This window comes from Gopherus evgoodei, chromosome 2, assembly GCF_007399415.2.
Source record: "Gopherus evgoodei ecotype Sinaloan lineage chromosome 2, rGopEvg1_v1.p, whole genome shotgun sequence".
NCBI classification, from domain to species: Eukaryota; Metazoa; Chordata; order Testudines; family Testudinidae; genus Gopherus; species Gopherus evgoodei.
The window spans coordinates 224,708,307-224,726,883 of record NC_044323.1 but is presented as its reverse complement, the minus strand read 5'-3'; the positions used below and the strand labels follow the sequence as shown (position 1 = coordinate 224,726,883).

At 39.2% G+C, this 18,577-nt stretch overlaps 1 protein-coding gene across 11 annotated transcripts in view; it reads left to right on the top strand.

Annotated features, from left to right (window-relative positions):
- The window catches only part of PCMTD1 (protein-L-isoaspartate (D-aspartate) O-methyltransferase domain containing 1), a 91,722-nt gene extending 77,935 nt beyond the window's left edge, over positions 1-13,787 (top strand). For 8 of the 11 annotated variants that reach the window (XM_030553081.1, XM_030553074.1, XM_030553073.1 and 5 more), the window contains 3 exons: positions 828-999; positions 2,765-2,888; positions 11,087-13,787. In XM_030553081.1, coding sequence (XP_030408941.1) covers positions 946-999; positions 2,765-2,888; positions 11,087-11,457 — 549 coding nt within the window. In that variant the 5' untranslated portion in view covers positions 828-945 and the 3' untranslated portion in view covers positions 11,458-13,787. Of the gene's footprint in view, positions 1-827; positions 1,000-2,764; positions 2,889-7,695; positions 7,872-10,072; positions 10,563-11,086 lie in introns of those variants that run through there. The other 3 variants (XR_003999121.1, XR_003999122.1, XM_030553077.1) reach the window with 3 other exon arrangements.
- Positions 13,788-18,577: the final 4,790 nt, after the last annotated feature.

Here is an 18,577-nt window from a genome sequence, read left to right as displayed (position 1 = left end):
TATTTAATGAAGGTTGGCTTATCTTGAGTCATTGTTTCATGTCCTGTTGTTTTTCTTGCTAATCCCCCAGATTAAAATAAACTAATTTGTGCATATAGTAAACATAAAATTACCAGGTTTCATATAGTATCTGAGTTATTACAGAGCTGCTCCTCTTCTGTCACAACTTCAGTGAGACTGTTTATGTGCTTAAAGTTAGGCTTATGCTTAAAAAACTTACTAAATAGGAGCTGATGGAATGGAATTCTTATGACTCTTGAAATCACTTTCTCCTCTCCTATTTGGTCTGTCAGAACCAGAGTTGGTGACTTTTAGGGCACATACTGAAAAACACATCTTCCCATTTTTTTTTTTCCTTTTGAGAAGGGAGTTGGTTGGGAGAGAGCTGGTTTTAGGGGGCGATGAAAGGGGAGTAGTTTGAGACCAATGAATTATTGAACTGTTTTAATTTTTGTGCAGCACCCAGAGCATAACATGGATACTTTATAAATGTGGATAAAGAAAGTAATTTAAAAGGGCTTTTTGTGTTTGGTTTTTTTCACTACTTTATTGTTCAGCAAGGCATATATGATTGCATTTAGAAAATAATACACCATTTTTTTGACAGTGTAAACTGATATGCATAGACAAACAACAATATATTTCAGTTGTCTTCTGTTTCTGTATCTAGTATAATTACAGCATGCCAACACTCTTTAAATGTGTTAATTACAAATGAGAAAAGATGTGAAATTGAAGTTTTACTATATTTACCTAAATTTGCGTGTATTTAAAAAATAGACAACTATTCTGAAATATTTACCCTTTCTTCCCCTCCGTCCCCCCAGATTTGAGTTCTGTGAACCTGCCTTTGTGGTTGGTAATTGTCTGGAGATTGCATCGGATAGTCATCAGTATGACCGGATTTATTGTGGAGCTGGGGTCCAGAAAGATCACGAGAACTACATGAAAATTTTATTGAAAGTTGGAGGTATTCTGGTTATGCCAATAGAAGATCAGGTGAATCACACAGTTTAACAAAAATACTTGTCTCGTATGTAGACTATAGACTCTATTTACTTGCTTTTTGACTAATGATCCTTGTCTGCTCAACTACAGCAGTATAGTGTTTGTGAAAATTTTTACAGTCTTTTAAAGTGATCCTAGGGGCTGTTTGAGTATTTTGTTTTTAAGTCAAACTAGCTTGCCATTCACCCAAACGTCCATATTTATAAGGACAACATTAACTTGAAATCTAATTATCTTTATTAAAAAAAAAAAAAAAAAAGGGACAAAGGGTGAAATCCTGGTCCAGTTGAAGTCCACAGCAAAACTCCCATTGACTTCAGTGGGGCCAGGATTTTGCAAAAAGTACTCTAATGTGCTATACTGCCCCAGAGCATCCTTGATTATAAAACAAAAAAAATCCTGTCCTATTTTCTTTAAAAAATAATTTCCTCTTCCCTATTGTGTGAAAGAAAACTCAGCATAGATTTATCTAGTTGACTGTAGGGGAAGCAGTGACATTAACTATATACACAAAGTGCTGTCAAATGCACAAAGTAGGCAGACTAACAACATTGAATTTTTTAATGATCTCTTTCAGATGTTATCTTAGGTGTTATTTGTCACAATAATAGGAAAAATATTTTCAGTTAGAAGTGTAATTTAATAATAAAATATTTAGCACCTGTATCATTTGTATTCCTAGATCTCAAAAAGCTTTAGAGGCAAAAGTAAGCATTATTATCTCCAGTTTACTGATGGGGGACACTGATGCAGAGAGATGAAGTGACTTGCTCAAGTTACTGTCCCTTTACAGACAAATTTTTATTGAAATGTTTGAGCTGAAGATTAGTTTGAAAGTTGCTTCGTAGTTAACAGTCCTCACTAAAGAAGTTGCCGTATAGTTGCTACATAACTTCTTCCAAACAGCACTAAAATTGTTTAAAAACTTGTATCATTAAAATATGCTATCATATAGGTAGCATAATTGGGTGTTTTCTAAATGATGAGCATATCATGTTACTTTCACTAGTAAACATTCTCTATATAGATAAACTAAAATATTTTAAAGGAAAATTCTATTCTAATTAAATAGAAGATTAATGATTCATATAAGTATAGTTTGCTAATATTTATGAATACAAGAGAAAGTGAGAATTATCGTGATCTTGAGCTTGCTGGTTTCACCCTGGGCCAATGCCAAAGAAAGCCCTGCTAGATTAATTTAATAATAGAGGTGTGTTCCTTTCTCCTATTTTTCAGACACCAATAAAGCATCTTTAACAATACATCCTACAGAGAGATGTGTAGTTATGTGCCCACTACTGTGGGGTTAGACACAGTCTGTGTCTAGGCAGTTTAAGGTTTTCAGAGTATAATCACACAAATGCAGATGAAACTGTACTAAATCTTTCTAAATGTCACTCTGCCTTCTTAGCTTACAGTAATATTAAATGTAAATAATTTGGACATTTGAACTTTAAAAAAAGTTACCAAAAGGGCATTGTTAATAAAACCATAAATACATATCAAAGCTCTTATTTTTTTCAGAGCACAACAAAATGGGAAATGGCTGAATATCATTTTATAAAGTATATAAAATTCAGATTTGACAAGAGAACAGCTTCTCTGAATTACATTTGAAGCAAATTAAAATGGCAATGTTATAAACTGCCTCAAAGTGAAGAATAGTGGGTGTAGCAAAAACAAACAAGAAAGCAGATGAAATAATTTTCTTAAATGCTGAACTTTGTCTTATGTTTTTGTTGTTTTCATGCAGCTAACGCAAATCCTGCGAACTGGACAGAACACTTGGGAAAGTAAAAACATCCTTGCTGTTTCATTTGCTCCACTAGTACAACCCAATAGGAATGACAACAGCAAACGTGATACTGTGGGACTCCGTAAGTGTCATCTGTTGTGGCTTTTCCTTTTTGGCACATCTAGTTTATTGTGCCTGAGCTGGTATTCCTGTCCACAGAGGAGGCTGCGTTATACAGACATAATGCACAAGAATGGGAATGTACTGTTCAGAAAGCTCTAGCCCCCGCTGGTTCTGATATATAAAATTTCTGATTTGTGTTCAGTGTCACTAAGACACAGAACTCTCTGTACCCAATTAAGTGTATTATTTTTTATATTTTAAATTAAAACCATGCAGTGAGTTTCCTGTTTCCCTCCCCCATTTTTTCTTGTGGACATTCCCAAAATCCTATTGTTGATATAGAATCATAGAATATCAGGGTTGGAAGGGACACTCAGGAGGTCATCTAGTCCAGCCCCTGCTCAAAGCAGGACTAATCCTCAACTAAATCATCCCAGCCAGGGCTTTGTCAGGCCATATCCTAAAAATCTCTAAGGAAGGAAATTCCACCACCTCCCTAGGTAACCCATTCTAGTGCTTCACCACCCTCCTAGTGAAAAAGATTTTCTTAATATCCAACGTAAACCTCCCCACTGCAACTTGAGACCATTACTCCTTGTTCTGTCTTCTGGTACCACTGAGAATAGTCTAGATCTATCCTCTTTGGAACCCCCTTTTAGGTAGTTGAAAGCAGCTATCAAATCCCCCCTCATTCTTCTCTTCTGCAGACTAAATAATCCCAGTTCCTCAGCCTCTCATCATAAATCATGTGTTCCAGCCCCCTAATCATTTTTGTTGCCCTCCACTGGACTCTTTTTCCAATTTTTCCATATCCTTCTTGTAGTGTGGGTCCCAAAACTGGATACAGTACTCCAGATGAGGCCTCACCAATGCCAAATAGAGGGGAATGATCATGTCCCTCGATCTGATGGCAATGTTCCTACTTATACAGTCCAAAATGCTTCCTGGCAACGAGGGCACACTGTTGACTTCTATCCAGCTTCTCATCTATTGTAACCCCTACGTTCTTTTCTGCAGAACGGCTACCTAGTCACTTGGTCCCTAGTCTACAGCAGTGTATGGGATTCTTCTGTCCTAGGTGCAGGACTCTGCACTTACCCTTGTTAAACCTCATCAGATTCCTTTTGGCCCAATCCTCTAATTTGTCTAGGTCCCTCTGTATCCTGTCCCTACCCACCAGTATATCTACCACTCCACCCAGTTTAGTGTCCTCTGCAAATTTGTTGAGGGAGGAATCAATACCATCCTCCAGATCATTAATGAAGATATTGAACAAAACCGGCCCCAGGACCGACCGTTGGGGCACTCTGCTTGATACCGGCTGCCAACTAGACATGGAGCCATTGATCACTACCTGTTAAGCCTGATGAGCTAGCTAGATTTCTATCCACCTTATAATCCATTCATCCAGCCCATACTTCTTAAACTTGCTTGGAAGAATACTGAGGCAAGAATACATCTCCCCTCACAGTCCACCAAGACCACTTTGATTAAGCACATATAAAACATACAAAGTTATTACTTGATGTTGCAGAGGATGGTGAAGGTATGCCCCTTGTGCTGCCTTCCAAAGAGCAGTGAAACATTGTATAAATCCCTCTTCTCCCCTAGAGTGGAATGGGATGGCCAGAAGCACCACATGCCTGGTGGCTGATGGTAAGCCTCTGTGCCTCTCTATAGTCTGTGTCTTGGGAAGGGGGCCAGAATATTTCAGGGACATGGAGATGCTTAGCAAATGGTGATTGGGATTTTCTTTCTCATTCCAACACTTTGGATCAATTTTTTTTAAAAGTATTTAAATGTGGTGCTTAGTGGGATTTTCAAAATTGCCCAGTTGCCCTTCTCTGTTCAGCCATTTTTACACACTTTACACTATCTTCTGACCAGGGTTCTCAATCCAATTCAGTCACATTCCCTAGATGATGAAAAACACTTTTCAGGCTCTATCCACTACCTTGCTTCAGTTCTCATAATATAAATTCATTTTTTTCAAATCTTCTTTCCTGCCCAGAGATATAGACAGGGGGAAACCTACTTATTGTGTTCTAGATACAGTACTTTGAAAGGAGACCGTGTAGGAAGAAACTCAAATGGGAAAGGGCAGCATTATTAACTGTGGTAAGTATCCTGTCATTTAGATCAGCTTCTGTACCAAATAACTAGAAGATAGCTAATGTGACACCAATATTTTTAAAAGGCTCTAGAGGCGAGCTAAGCCTAACTTCAGTACCAAGCACATTGGTTAAAACTATAGGAAAGAACAGAGTTAACAGACACATAGATGAATACAATTTTGGGGGGAAGAGTCAACATGTTTTTTGTAAGGGGAAATCATGCCGCACCTATCTACTGGATTTCTTTGAGGGGGTCAACAAGCATATGGACAAGGGGGATCCAGTGGATGTAGTGTACTTAGATTTTCAGAAAGCTTTTGACAAGGTCCCTCATCAATAAGCTGTCCTGGGATAAGAGGGAAGATCCTCTCATAGATCAGTAACTGGTTAAAAGATAGAAAACCAATGGGTAGGAATAAATGAACAGTTTTCAGAATGGAGAGAGGTAAATAGTGGTGTCCCCCACAGGAGTCTGTACTGGGGCCAGTATTATTCAACATATTCCTAAATGATCTCGGGAAAATGGGTTAACAGTGAGGTGGAAAAATTTGAAGATGATACAAACTACTCAAGATAGTTAAGTCCAAAGCAGACTGCAAAGAGTTAAAAAGGGATCTCACAAAACTGGGTGACTGGACAACAAAATAGATTAAATTCATTGTTGATAAATGCAAACATAATCCCAACTATACATAATAAATTATGGGCTCTAAATTAGCTGTTACCACTCAAGAAAGAGATCTTGTAGTCATTGTGGATAGTTCTCTGAAAACATCCACTCAATGTGCAGCAGCAGTCAAAAAAGCTAACAGTGTTGGGAATCATTAGGAAAGGGATAGATAATAAGACCAAAAATATCATGTTGCCGCTGTATAAATCCATGGTACGCCCACATCTTAAATACTGCATGCAGATACAGTCGCCCCATCTCAAAAAAGATATATTGGAATTAGAAAAGATACAGAGAAGGGCTACAAAATGATTAGGGGTATGGAACAGCTTCCATTGAGGAGAGGTTAATAAGACTGGGACTTTTCAACTTGGAAGAGATACGACCAAAGGGGGATATGTTAGAGGTCTATAAAATCATGACTGGTGTGGAAAAGTAAATAAGGAAGCATTATTTACTCTTTCTCATAACACAAGAATTAGTGGTCACTAAATGAAATTAATAGGTAGCACGTTTAAAACAAGCAAAAGGAAGTATTCCTTCACACAATGTACAGTCAACCTGTGGAACTCTTTGCCAAAGGCCAAGACTATAACGGGGTTCAAAAAAGAACTAGTTAAGTTCATGGAGGATAGGTCCGTCAATGGCTGTTACCATACTCTGAAGTGTCCCTAGCCTCTGTTTGTCATATGCTGTGAATGGCAACAGGGGATGGATCACTTGATGATTACCTGTTCTGTTAGTTCACTCTGAAGCACCTGGCATTGGCCACTGCTAGAAGACAGAATATTGGGCTAGATGAACCATTGGTCTGACCCAGAATGGCTGTTCTTCCGTTCTAGCTGTCACAGCCAGAATAAAACAAGCCTAAGTAGGAGTCCAAGCCTTGCTTATTAGAACCAATATAGAACTTAATACAAATATGGAGGGGCATGTCAGGTGTTGTACTGACAGTTACTGCAGTCCTTCTGTGAGCCAATCAAATCATTCAAAAGGCAGAACAGAACTAGAAGACTGCAAAGTTTGCATTGAAAGGAGAGTCCTAGTACAACCTTAACTGTGGAACTATTTAATGTTAATCTCTGTACTAGACAACTAAAAGTTGTTCTTTATGGTCCCTATATGTATATTCCAAATGTGGGTGCAAATGCACTCTGTGCGCCAGATCTAGAAGATTTTCTTAGCAGTATTCATTGACCTGCACATGCGTCAGGCATCCCCTAATGCCCATAGCTGAAGGTATAATAGGTTGTGCAGATCAACGCCTCTCCAGTTCCCTATTACCGCCATGTGGTGTGAGTCAGAACCCTAGTTCTTTCACGCTCTTAGTTTAAGAGAGTGACTTTTGTCCATGTGTATGTAGGTGTTTATATTGTTCGTTGTTGTAGAACAGGGGTCAGCAGCCTTTCAGAAGTGGTGTGCCAAGTCTTCATTTATTCACTTTAACTTAAGGTTTCGCGTGCCGGTAATACATTTTAACGTTTTTTAGAAGGTCTCTCTCTACAAGTCTGTATATTATATAACTAAACTACTATTGTATGTAAAGTAAACAAGGTTTTCAAAATGTTTAAGAAGCTTCATTTAAAATAAAATTAAAATGCTGATCTTATACCGCCAGCCTGCTCAGCCTGCTGCTGGCCTGGGGTTCCATTCACCTAGGCCAGCAGCAGGCTGAGTGGGGCCTGCTGCCAGGACCCCAGCTGGCAAGGGGCCGGTAGCCAGAATCCTTGACCAGCAGTGGGCTGGCCAGGGGACGGAATCCCAGACCACCAGCGGGCTGATTGGGAGTCTGGGGCCAGGGTCCGGGACCCCAGACCAGCAGTGGGCTGAGCAGTTCAGCCCGCTGCCAGTCTGGGGTTCCGTCTGCTGGCTCCTGCCAGCCAAGGTCCCAGCTGCTGGCCCCACTCAGCCTGCTGCCAGTCTCGGGTCCCGGCCCTGTCCACGTAGAGTGGGTACCTACCTTCTCCCTGGTTCTGGCCTATTCTCTTCCTCAATCTCTACACCTAAATCAGTGCATCCACCTGCCTGTGTTCTATCCCAAGCTTATGCCTCCGGCATGAACAGAGTCCTACACTCCTTCAACATCCGCTGTGCACTTCATTCTACATTCTACGAGACCTGTGCTTTTCGTTCTTCACCGAAACTATTTGTAGCCATTGCTGACTGATCCAAGGACCAAGCCCTTTCCTCCAAAACGAATCTCCAGATGGATCTCCAGGTACATCCATGAATGCCACACATTATCCAACTTACCGCACACTCTATGCAAGTGGACGTCTCATGGCAAGACATCCGTCATGTAGCAACATGGTGCTCCATCCACATGTTCACGTCCCACTATGCCATTGGCCAAGCAGCAGCTGCAGACAGTGCTGTAGGTTGTGCTGTACTACAAAGTGTACTTCCTCTCACATCCTTGTACCCACTTCCATGCTGATCACTGCTCTCTACTCACCCACATTTGGAATACATATAGGGACCATCACTCGAAGAAGAAGAGGAGGTTACTTACCTGTAACTGCAGGTTCTTCAAGATGTGTGGTCCCTATTTGTATTCCGGTATCCGCCCGCCATCCCCTCTCCTAAGGGCTGGACTACTCAGTGGTAAGGGTGACACTAGAGAAGCATTGACCCTCACAACCCTGGCCTGTGAGTACAAGGGGATGCATGTGCAGGTCAACAGACACCACTAAGAAAACCTTCCAGCACATGGTGCAAACACACACCCATGTTTGGAATACTAATAGGGACCATATATCCTGAAGAACCTCCAGTTAAAGGTAAATAACCTCCTCCTTTTGAAAATGTCTTGTTCCTGTCTGTAGAATAAATATCTTTAAGTGAAAATGATTATGGAAGGTGTCACTTTTTTCTTTTATACAGCTTCAAAGCCCATTATTGCTACTATTTAAATTTAAAAAACAAGTTTCCATTTGAGCCAACCAAAGACTTTCTCAGCATCAAAAGCTTATCTAGGGTCTTACTCTCTTATCTAGAGTTGAATTTTTAAAAGTCAAAATGTGTTTAGGTCAAGGGCAACCTTTCAGACGTGGTGTGCCGAGTCTTCATTTATTCACACCGATATAAGGTTTCGCGTGCCAGTAACACATTTTAACATTTTAGAAGATCTCTTTCTATAAATCTATAATATATAACTAATCTATTGTATGTAAAGTAAATTAAAATACAGAGCCCCCCAGACCGATGGCCAGGACCCGGCCAGTGTGAGTGCCACTGAAAATCAGCTCGCGTGCCACCTTTGGCACGCATGCCATAGGTTGCCTACCCCTGGTTTAGGTGCTTGGTATTAACTGAGCTATGTTGACCTGTTTTAAACTAAATTCAAGTGCACAATCAGTGTTTCAGGCCTTTAAACACAATCTTTGTGAGGAGTTCATAATCTATATATAGTATAGCGAAATGAGTCTGTAGGCACTGTAAAACTTGGAGGCTTCCCCTCCTGTATTAATGTAGTTGGTGCTAAGAATTTTTTTGGCATGGAATCATGAGGGATAATGTATTTATCTCACTAACGCACGTGCCCATATGTGAAGCTTTACTTTACCATTCTTAGGAGATAATTGGGATAAGTGATTCCTGATGTGATTGAAGAAACTTTCTTTAAGTCCTCAAGACGTTACAAATATATTTATTTCCTTTAAGAAATCTAATGGAATATTATCATCTGTGTATGTAGTAGTAGAAATAATAAAATGTCTGATTTTATGTGTATTTGGGATGAGAGGATTTTGATTTTAGGTGTTGTTTCATCCTATTAGTTTTATGAAGAAGGAAGGCTGAGAGCTCATTGGCTCATATGCTTCTCTTGGGACCTTTACTTTCAGACTTTTATTTCAGCATTTTATCAGATAGTTGGTTCATTTCTTCTATGATTTATGAAGTGCTCTTCAATCTTTGAGTCTCATTTGTGGTAGGAATGTCTACTAGTTCATCTTCTTTACCCTCTAAATCTTTTATAGTTTGTATACAAATCTATGACTGAAGCACGGCCTGAGACCAGAGCTCAGTAAGCTTGTGATTTAACAAATGTATCTTTAAGAGGTTTTAATTGGTTTTGTTCTTTTAAATCAACATGTTGGGGGTTTTTTAGATTTGCCATTGAAATTTCCAGAAATTTGACTAAAATCCTTGTTGCCAGTACAAGAAACAGCGTTTTACAGGCAGAACATCATAAATATTACTCTTCTCTATTCCATTTTTTAGCACCCAATTGAAGCCTCCATATGCATCTTTAAAAATCGGAGGAAGAAGCTCTGTCTGAAATGTATCTGGCTGCTAGATTTTTTTAAAATCCAGTAGTGGGAGCATATCTAATTTTTTTTTAAACCAATTTTGCCTGTTCCCCATATCATTTTTCCATACCTGAAACTGGTCTATTTCTGTTGTGTTGTCCCACAGATGCATGAAGAGAGACAAGGACACAAGGGATGTGGTTTCACTCAACTTCAACTTTATTTAACTCATTGCTGGATAGTTCCAGACTAACTTGTCCAAGGAGATTATGCTTTCTTTCATAATGTGTTCTGCCTGGGACAGGGGAAAGGGGTTGCCATCAGGCTTCTCTTCGCTTCCCCATCCCGCCCAACCCCCCTAAACTGGTCCCAAAGCTATTGCTGAGACCCCACTTCCCTCCCCTTGTACAAGATTTAGGGGAAAAGGGGTTGTCTGATACAAGAAGACATCAGGAGCTCCTTCCCATAACCCCACTTCCAGTTCCGGTTCATCAGGGAAGTGGGCACACTATCAAGTGGTACCTGTACTGGACACCTGTCAAGTTGGGACAATGTGAACTTTACCTCTTTACTCACCAGGTCACTGGGGGGCTGTGGGAAAAGTGGGAAAAAAAAACAAAACACCTATCCAAGCCAGTCTGGCAGCGATGGAAAAATGTCTTCCCTGCCCTAAAAAGGCAAGTAGTGCAATGCGGACAGCAGATCAGAAACCTGGTCCTACTCTAATCCCAGGAGAGGAAGCCGTTGCTCTGAGCATGTAATGCACCCCAACCAGAGAGAAAAGGGCTTATATTTCCTCCCCTTGGGTATGTGTGATCCAGTAAACTTCTGCTTGGCTAGTCTGAAGAGCACATCAGCTGAGATGCACTCTCTCCCAGGGGACTGGTCCTGCTTTGAGCAGGGATTGGACTAGATGACCTCCTGAGGTCCCTTCCAACCCTGATATTCTATGATTCTACACTCCACCCTTGAAAAACCATAAGTAAAGCCCACTCACATAATGTTACTGATCTGCTACCTGGTTTGTCAAAGGTTGCCAAGCTTTGCCTTTTATATTTGCATATCGTAGAAAATCTTCAAATTGCGGTTCAGTATCATACTTTTTCTGTAGCAATTTCTTACTTTTAGAAAATAACAATTTCACTGATATGTCATGCATAATTTTTCTTTTTCCTCTTAGCCCCATGTGCTGTTAGGAATCTACAGGACTTAGCTCGGATCTACATTAGACGCACTCTTAGAAATTTCATAAATGATGAGATGCAAGCCAAGGGTATCCCTCAGAAGCCCCCACCAAAACGAAAACGCAGGAGGTGCCATAGACGCAGGATTAACACCTATGTGTTTATGGGCAATCAGCTCATTCCTCAGCCTCTAGACAGTGAAGAGGATGAAAGGATGGAAGAAGACAACAAAGATGATGATGATAAAGATCACAATGAAGCCTTGAAGCCAGAGGAACCTCCTCGAAATTTATTACGAGAAAAAATTATGAGTCTACCGCTACCCGAATCTTTAAAAGCATACTTGACATACTACAGAGAAAAGTAACTCATTTTAAGTAGAAACAATAATGCCTACTGATAGCTCCTTTATTCTTGAAAATGTAGCATTTATTAAGAAATAGATGGACAAATATCATTAGTCTTTCAACAAGACTGAAGTACAGTGATAAATTGTAACTTCTCTGTCTTAACTTTGCTGCAAAGACTTTATTTGGTAGTAGAGAATCCCTTTTTAAAAATCTATTTTTCTTTAAATTTTGAGAAATACAGTTTTAATTCTGATAGAAAGATATTCCAAAGCAGTATGCAGCACTAATCAAGACTTGGCATGTTAAATCTTTTTGATCTTTAACAGATTTGTATTGATAGAAGGGTAAGTGAAATTTTATATGTGCTAAGTAGCTATTGAACAAATGCATTCTGACTTGAATAACAGTTGTCTGCATGAGATTTTAAACATGCACACAGGCATTTCTCATGTAATATTGAAATTGTACCCTTTAAACACATTTATTTTACCATGACTTTGTTGCAGTCATTATTATCGTGTTGATATAAATGTATTCCAAGAAATACATACGTGCAATACCTGTATACAGATATTAAATGAGCTGGCTTTAATGAAATACAAAAATGCAAGTTCTGAAATGTCAGGTGACCCTGCTACTTTTGCATTTACATCTTTTGCCAAAAGATCTTGAGAAAAGTGACCATTTCTCTCGGAGCCTTAAGGGAACATCATGTTGAATATAAAGCAAAAAGATGCTTACTACAACCCTATTTGTTTAACTCCATACTACATTTTCAGTATTAATAAATAAAGACATTTTCTCATTCTCAAGGATTTTAAGACAACTTATTTAGTTTCTTTCTAAAATTCACAGTATAGACACACAATATTTGGTAATAAAAAAGATTGTAATTTAGAATTAAATGATTTATATTTACTACTTTAATAGAATAGAATATGAATAAAATTTAGCTTGCATTGCTTACTTGGATAGCTGTAATAGTAGAATTTGTTCAGCAGATGCACTTTAGGAAGTGGATTTTGTATTTCATCTAAATATTTCTCTGAGAAGGCAGGGTTGTGCTGGCCCTACATTTGTTTCTGAACACAGCTATTTTTAGCTCATAAATATTCACAATCTTTTATATCTATCTGTTGGAAATTGAGAGTATCGGTTTAAACTTTGGGACCCACAGAGTGCTTATTTGAATATTTCCCCTCCACCTCTTCCCTCCCATTTGGTGAAGTTGCTTGCAGTTTTCTTCTTGGCTTCTTGGAGTGCTTTGTGCATTTTTGCCCATTTAATATTTTGAGTGTATTGTAGCATAGCCATGAGAGAGAATGCAGTTTAAGAACTAGGCATGATATTCAGTAAAAGCCATCTGTCTGTTGGACCTAATGGAAAACATTCCTCTTAGAGAAAATTTCTGTGCAATATATGTACTGTTGTGGTAATATTAATTATTAAATCCATCGACCATTTAACCATAAGATGGTGCAATAATCACCATTGCAGTTATTATTTTCATAGCCAGATATTACACACCTAGTGTAATAATCCCATTTTCCAGTAGTCACTTAAAAATTAAACATTGTTTCAGACTTTAACAGTGAGATAATAGTCCTGCTACAGATTGGACAGTGATTTCTGATTGTGCATTTCATGCTTCATTTACTATTTTAAAAAGTATGTCTTAGTAATACTGAAAAGGCAACTTGATGAAAGGCTTATTGTACCAGCATGTGGAGTTTTTTTCCACAGCATATTCACAGCATGAATAAATAATTTTTTTTTAAAAACTGCCTTTATTTCCTGACATTATTTTCACAGGTAAGAGATAGTTTAAATGTTTTCCTATAAAATGATACTAATCGAGTAATTGCAGTGGCTTAGCTCTTGGAACCATTGAATATAATCTTTAATTAAATATTTTGTTTTTAGATGAATTAAAATTTAAATAATCTGAAATTCAAGATGTTATACTTTCCAGGTAGCCTGGGAATTTTGTCTTCTCCCCTTTCCAGAATCAGCATCCATATGTTCAAGAGTTTGAAGTTACTAAATATAATTTACACATTTTCTTTGAGAACTTTATACAGGATGCTTTTGAAGATTGACTTTCTGCATTGTTTTTCACTCTTGTATACTTGGTAAAATAGACAATGGATGATTTTTCATGATTATTCACTATGTAACTTTTTGAGAGTCACTGAAAGTTTCTTTTGTGTTTATATGTGGATTTATTTTACACTGTTGAATTTACATTTACATTAAATAAAAAAGAAATGAAAAATTAATCAATTGTCTTTGACATAAGTTGATAATGGGACATTATTGCAATAAAAACTTTTTTTGGTGGCTTGTACTTACTCAAACTTGTTTTTTCCATGGAAATGCTTTCATTTGTATTTGGTTTTCATTTTCAGTCTGTTCCTATTCAGACCTCTGGTAACTTTTTAATTAGAAAACAATGATATAATTGAAATGAAAAACTACTACAATGGGGAAGAAGTGATGATTTATCCTTTCACCAGTTTTGGAATTACCCAATATAGTCTTATGTAGTATTTCTAAGAGCCCCCTCCTCCTGGGTGGCCCCTCTTATGACACATGGATTCTCAACTTTATCTGGTAGGGGATACAAAATTCCTTTGCTACCTTTCCCTTCCCAAATAAAAATTGCTCCTTCCAGGACTACACTCAAGTCCAACTGTGTATTTGGAAAACAGCCTGCAGGGAGTCAATACCTCTTGGGTTTGTGAAAAATGGCATTTATTCCTAATATCCAAAAGGGGGCGTTTCATGCCCATTTAAAATCAGACTTCAAACAGTAAACTAACTAAATCTGCTCTATTTGGAAGCAATCATGCCTCTTGAAAGGAACACAGGCTATAGGCTCTGTATTCTTGCAGATTCTCAGTCAAGAATCGAGGGATACAAAACCTTCCTAACTGTCAGAGTGGTTAAGCACTGGAATAAATTGCTTAGGGAGGTTGTGGAATCACCATCACTGGAGATTTATAAGAGCAGGTTAGACAAACATCTGTCAGGGATGGTCTAGATAATACTTAGTCCTGCCTTAAGTGCAGGGGACTGGCCTAGATAGCTTCTCGAGGTCCCTTCCAATTCTATGATTCTATTTCTGATGTGTGTCAGATTTGTAATTGGGAAACAGCACTGGTTGATAGTACCTGTGTTCAGAAAATGCTTTGGAGGAGTAAATGAATAAGTACAGCGAGGGACAGGTGCATTCACAATTAGACTTGGTTTTCACTTAAAAGAATACTGATTTTTTAACTGAAGATATTTGATTATTCAGCTGGAAATCAAACATTTTCCGTTTAAAACAGTTTTTGAGGAGGTGGGGGTTGATTGCGGAAAACATTTTTCACAAAAACAATTTTTTGCAAAACATTTAGGTTTTAGTAAAACACCATTTTTCAATGAAAACCCTGTGTTGAAAATGTCTATTGGTCCTATTCACAATCTGAATAGCTAGCCTATCAAGTTATGTTGGAAATGAACCAAGAACCAGACTCTATCATCATTAGTATAAAAAATGTGCTATGTTTGAAGCTAAACTTGACAACGTTTCTGGCTCTTTTCTTGAGGAACTTTGTCCGAGAATTCCTAGCCACTACCTTTCGTGTTCCAAGACAGTCTGAGACATGGGGGATTTGGCAGGAATAATTTGTCAGAGCCAACAAGCGGTGGTATGGGCTGTGCTGTGAATGCTGTTAAGGTAGGGCAGCTTGGTGCACAAAAGGCCTCAACAGTTGGTAGTTCCTCTAACATCTGTCCAGGAACATTAACCCCTGACATCTTGGTGAACTAAATACATATACTATGTGTCTCCAGACTGTAGGTGATTCGAGTGTCTCCATGGCCTAGCTTGGGGATGATTTCCACTTTAGACTTGGATTTCTGAATTTCCTCCCACTCAGAGGGTGGAGGCTATGTGTATGTTGTCTTTGACTGCATTGCCCTCACCTAATGGGGATTTCCACTCAAAATAACTAGTCACTCCAAGGACAACTGCTCACAGATGCTCTAAACATTAGGGCAATGTTGACCTCCAGAGAGATGAGATCCCAATAGGTAGTCCTTGTCCCAGACCTGCAGAAGAACTCAGTATGGTTCAAAAGCTTGTCTCACCAACCGAAGTTGGTCCAATAAAAGATATTACCTCACCCACCTTGTCTCATATTAATATCCCAGGCCTGACACAACTATAGCTACACTGCAGAGTAATGATCCAGACAGATTCTGACTAAACTGTTTGAAATAAACAAATGGGGAAGATTTGGATGGGGAAGAGGAGCAGAATTGTGTTCCTTTAGTTAAGCCCTGCAGGCACAGAAGTAGGCAGCACCCTACAATCGTTTCATTTTACAAGCATGAAAAGGGAAACTGTAGTGCGGATACATTCAGTCAAATAGTCATAGTCTCATGCTTGTGCTTGCTAAACCAAGGAGTGGTGGCTCAGATCTGTTTCCAGTAGAGGACTCTGGAGAAATCCATTTGTGAGTGTGCTGAAAAATCCACTGCTCTTCCAACCACCTCATTAAGAAAATAACTACCTTATGGAAGAACATCTTTTTGAAAGAGTGGAGAGGAAAACTCAACTATGTTTTTGCTCTAGTACCTCTGGTAACAAAAGCATTTAACCAAATTCAGTTGAGATAAAGATTTGATCATCTTTAACTTGCTGAAAAAATACAATTCCCAGCTTTGCTGGGGGTTAGTAGTGACTGTATCAGTCTGGTAATAGGCGATCACTCAAAACCAGGGCCTCTTTCCATGTGCTTGTCCAGGATCCTTCTCAGTGTACAGAAGAGAGTAAATAGAGCAGAAGTGTTTCTGAGCACGTTTCAAATCCATCCAAGTTTACAAGGAGGGCTTAACTTTAAGGGGGGGCAGGGAATGAGAGAACTGCTTGCCTACCCCTTTCAATAGACTAAGTCTGGTGCCTAAACCCACTTTAGGCTTATTTTGTTTTTAAAATATGCTTAGCAGCTATATTTTCAATGGGACTTGGTTTTCAACACTTAAAAATCTGTCCATGTGTACGTGAGATTCCTAAATCCATATTTAGGCACTTAATTCAGGCAGGCAGGCAACTTGGCGCTTATTTCCTAAGTGTTCATTTGCCTTCTCCTTTGGCCTATCATGAATACAAAAAAGATGAGGTTCTCTGCTGTCAATTTTCATCAGATGTTTGGGGAGTCGATGAAAGCTGTCTTTGAGGTACTCTATGAATGGACTCATATTCCTCTTGTGGAAAACGTTGTTTTTTTTTCCCCCAGACTTCAATTTTTTTGACTGATTGATCTATCTTATGTTCTATCCTGCAAGGATAAGATAGAGTGAACACATGCTAAATTCCCATCAAAGGCATTTACAGAATTCCACTTTAATGAGCCAATAATCATGCTGACCACATTTCCCTCACGTCAGTGTACCCACAGCAGTGAGCCCTTTCTCTACAAACTTATGTGAAAAGGTCAGTAGGCTGTTTACTGGAGCAAACTAAAGCCCTTAAAGCTTTTATTCTTCTGATAACAATATGTTACCATGAGGAACCCATAAATGGCTGGCTGGCTGCATCCCTCACTTCTACAGCCTACCAGACCTGCATCTTAAAGGTCACATCAAGACTCATTCAATTCAGGCCATGTCAGCTTGGTTCAGATTTGCTAAAATCAGGGGGTTTGAAAAGCAGCCACATTGTCTTCTCCAGATGCATTTACAAGCAGTTTTACTTAGATTCATCACCTAACCTAGAAACCAACATCAGCTTTTACATAACCTGTTCTACAGCCTGGGGAGCCAGGTTCCCTTTGCTTTAGTTTTCCTGTGAGTCTGAGATGTCTCTTTAAGTTGTCCACCTCTGGTAATTTTGTGGCAGGTGTCTTTACTCTCTTCTGCGTTGTTAAGACGGTATCTTAGCATAGTCTCTCTAGTTCAAAATGTTTCTGTTTTCCCCTTAAGGCAAATTAGCCTTGTTTTTCTCTGCCCTCAGTCTGTTGCCGTCTTTATTTTCTTTGAGAGACAGCTGTTGAATTTGTAAGCCAAGATTTTCAAACATAAGCTAAAGTTGGCTCCTAAATTCATATTTAGTCCCCTAAATAAGTGGCTTAATATTCAACAAAGCTGAGAACCCAGCAGCTCTTGTTAGCAAGGGCAGCTGCCTGTGAGCTCACTACCTCTGAAAATCAGGCCACTTATTTAGGGGACTAAATATGAATTTAGAAGCCAAATTATAGGCCTGCATCTTTGAATATCTTAGCCTTTGGCTTTTGTCTCTGAACAGGGAGCATGTATCCCAGCACAGGTAGGCAGACATGCTCTAGCTCTGACAAAAATAACAGTGTAGCCAGAGGGTAGCACAGGGCTGGTTCAGTCTACCCTGAACTCAGGTGGCTATCCTGAGCTGGCACCTTTGCTACCCTCTGGTTATACTGCTATTTTAGTGAGCTAACTTGAGCAGAGCTAGTGTGTGTCTACCTGTACTGGGCTGCACACTCCCAGCCGCAGTGTAGACATTCCTTAAGAGTCTGAACCCACTAAGTGGTGTCTCTGAAGAAAAAATTCTAACCTATAATTCTCGCTCACTAAAACACTTAACTCTTAAGTCAGGCATGTAAGGCTTGCTACTGGAACCATGTAACCCAATACAACCTGCCGAGTGCTCTATAGCTAAACCAGGGAGCCCTCCACTCACTGAGTGGTGGGAGTTATGCCAGATACCCATTTGAATAAAAACTAATATTCACTAAGGAGCAACTCCAGCACTAACTCCAATTTTTCTGCATTGACATTTGCGCTGAAGGTTCAGACATGAAGAGGCTTACCAGCAAGCCTGCATGTTGGAATCTGAGGATACTGTGCACTGGTATATCAAACAATCTAGAGGAATTCAGTGACCCTAGAAAGACCACCATTACTGACAAAGAGCTGGAGAAATTTTTCATCTACACAGCCACTCTCTCTGGAACTAGAGTAGCTGATGCATGCTAGCTACATGAGATGCATTACGCCGTCTTCTGGCATGTAAAAAGCAAATAAGACAATTGCAAATGTGGGATCATTTTGCAGTCAAAACTCATCAGTGCCTGTGATCAAACGGCCTGTTGCAACACTAGAACATACTAT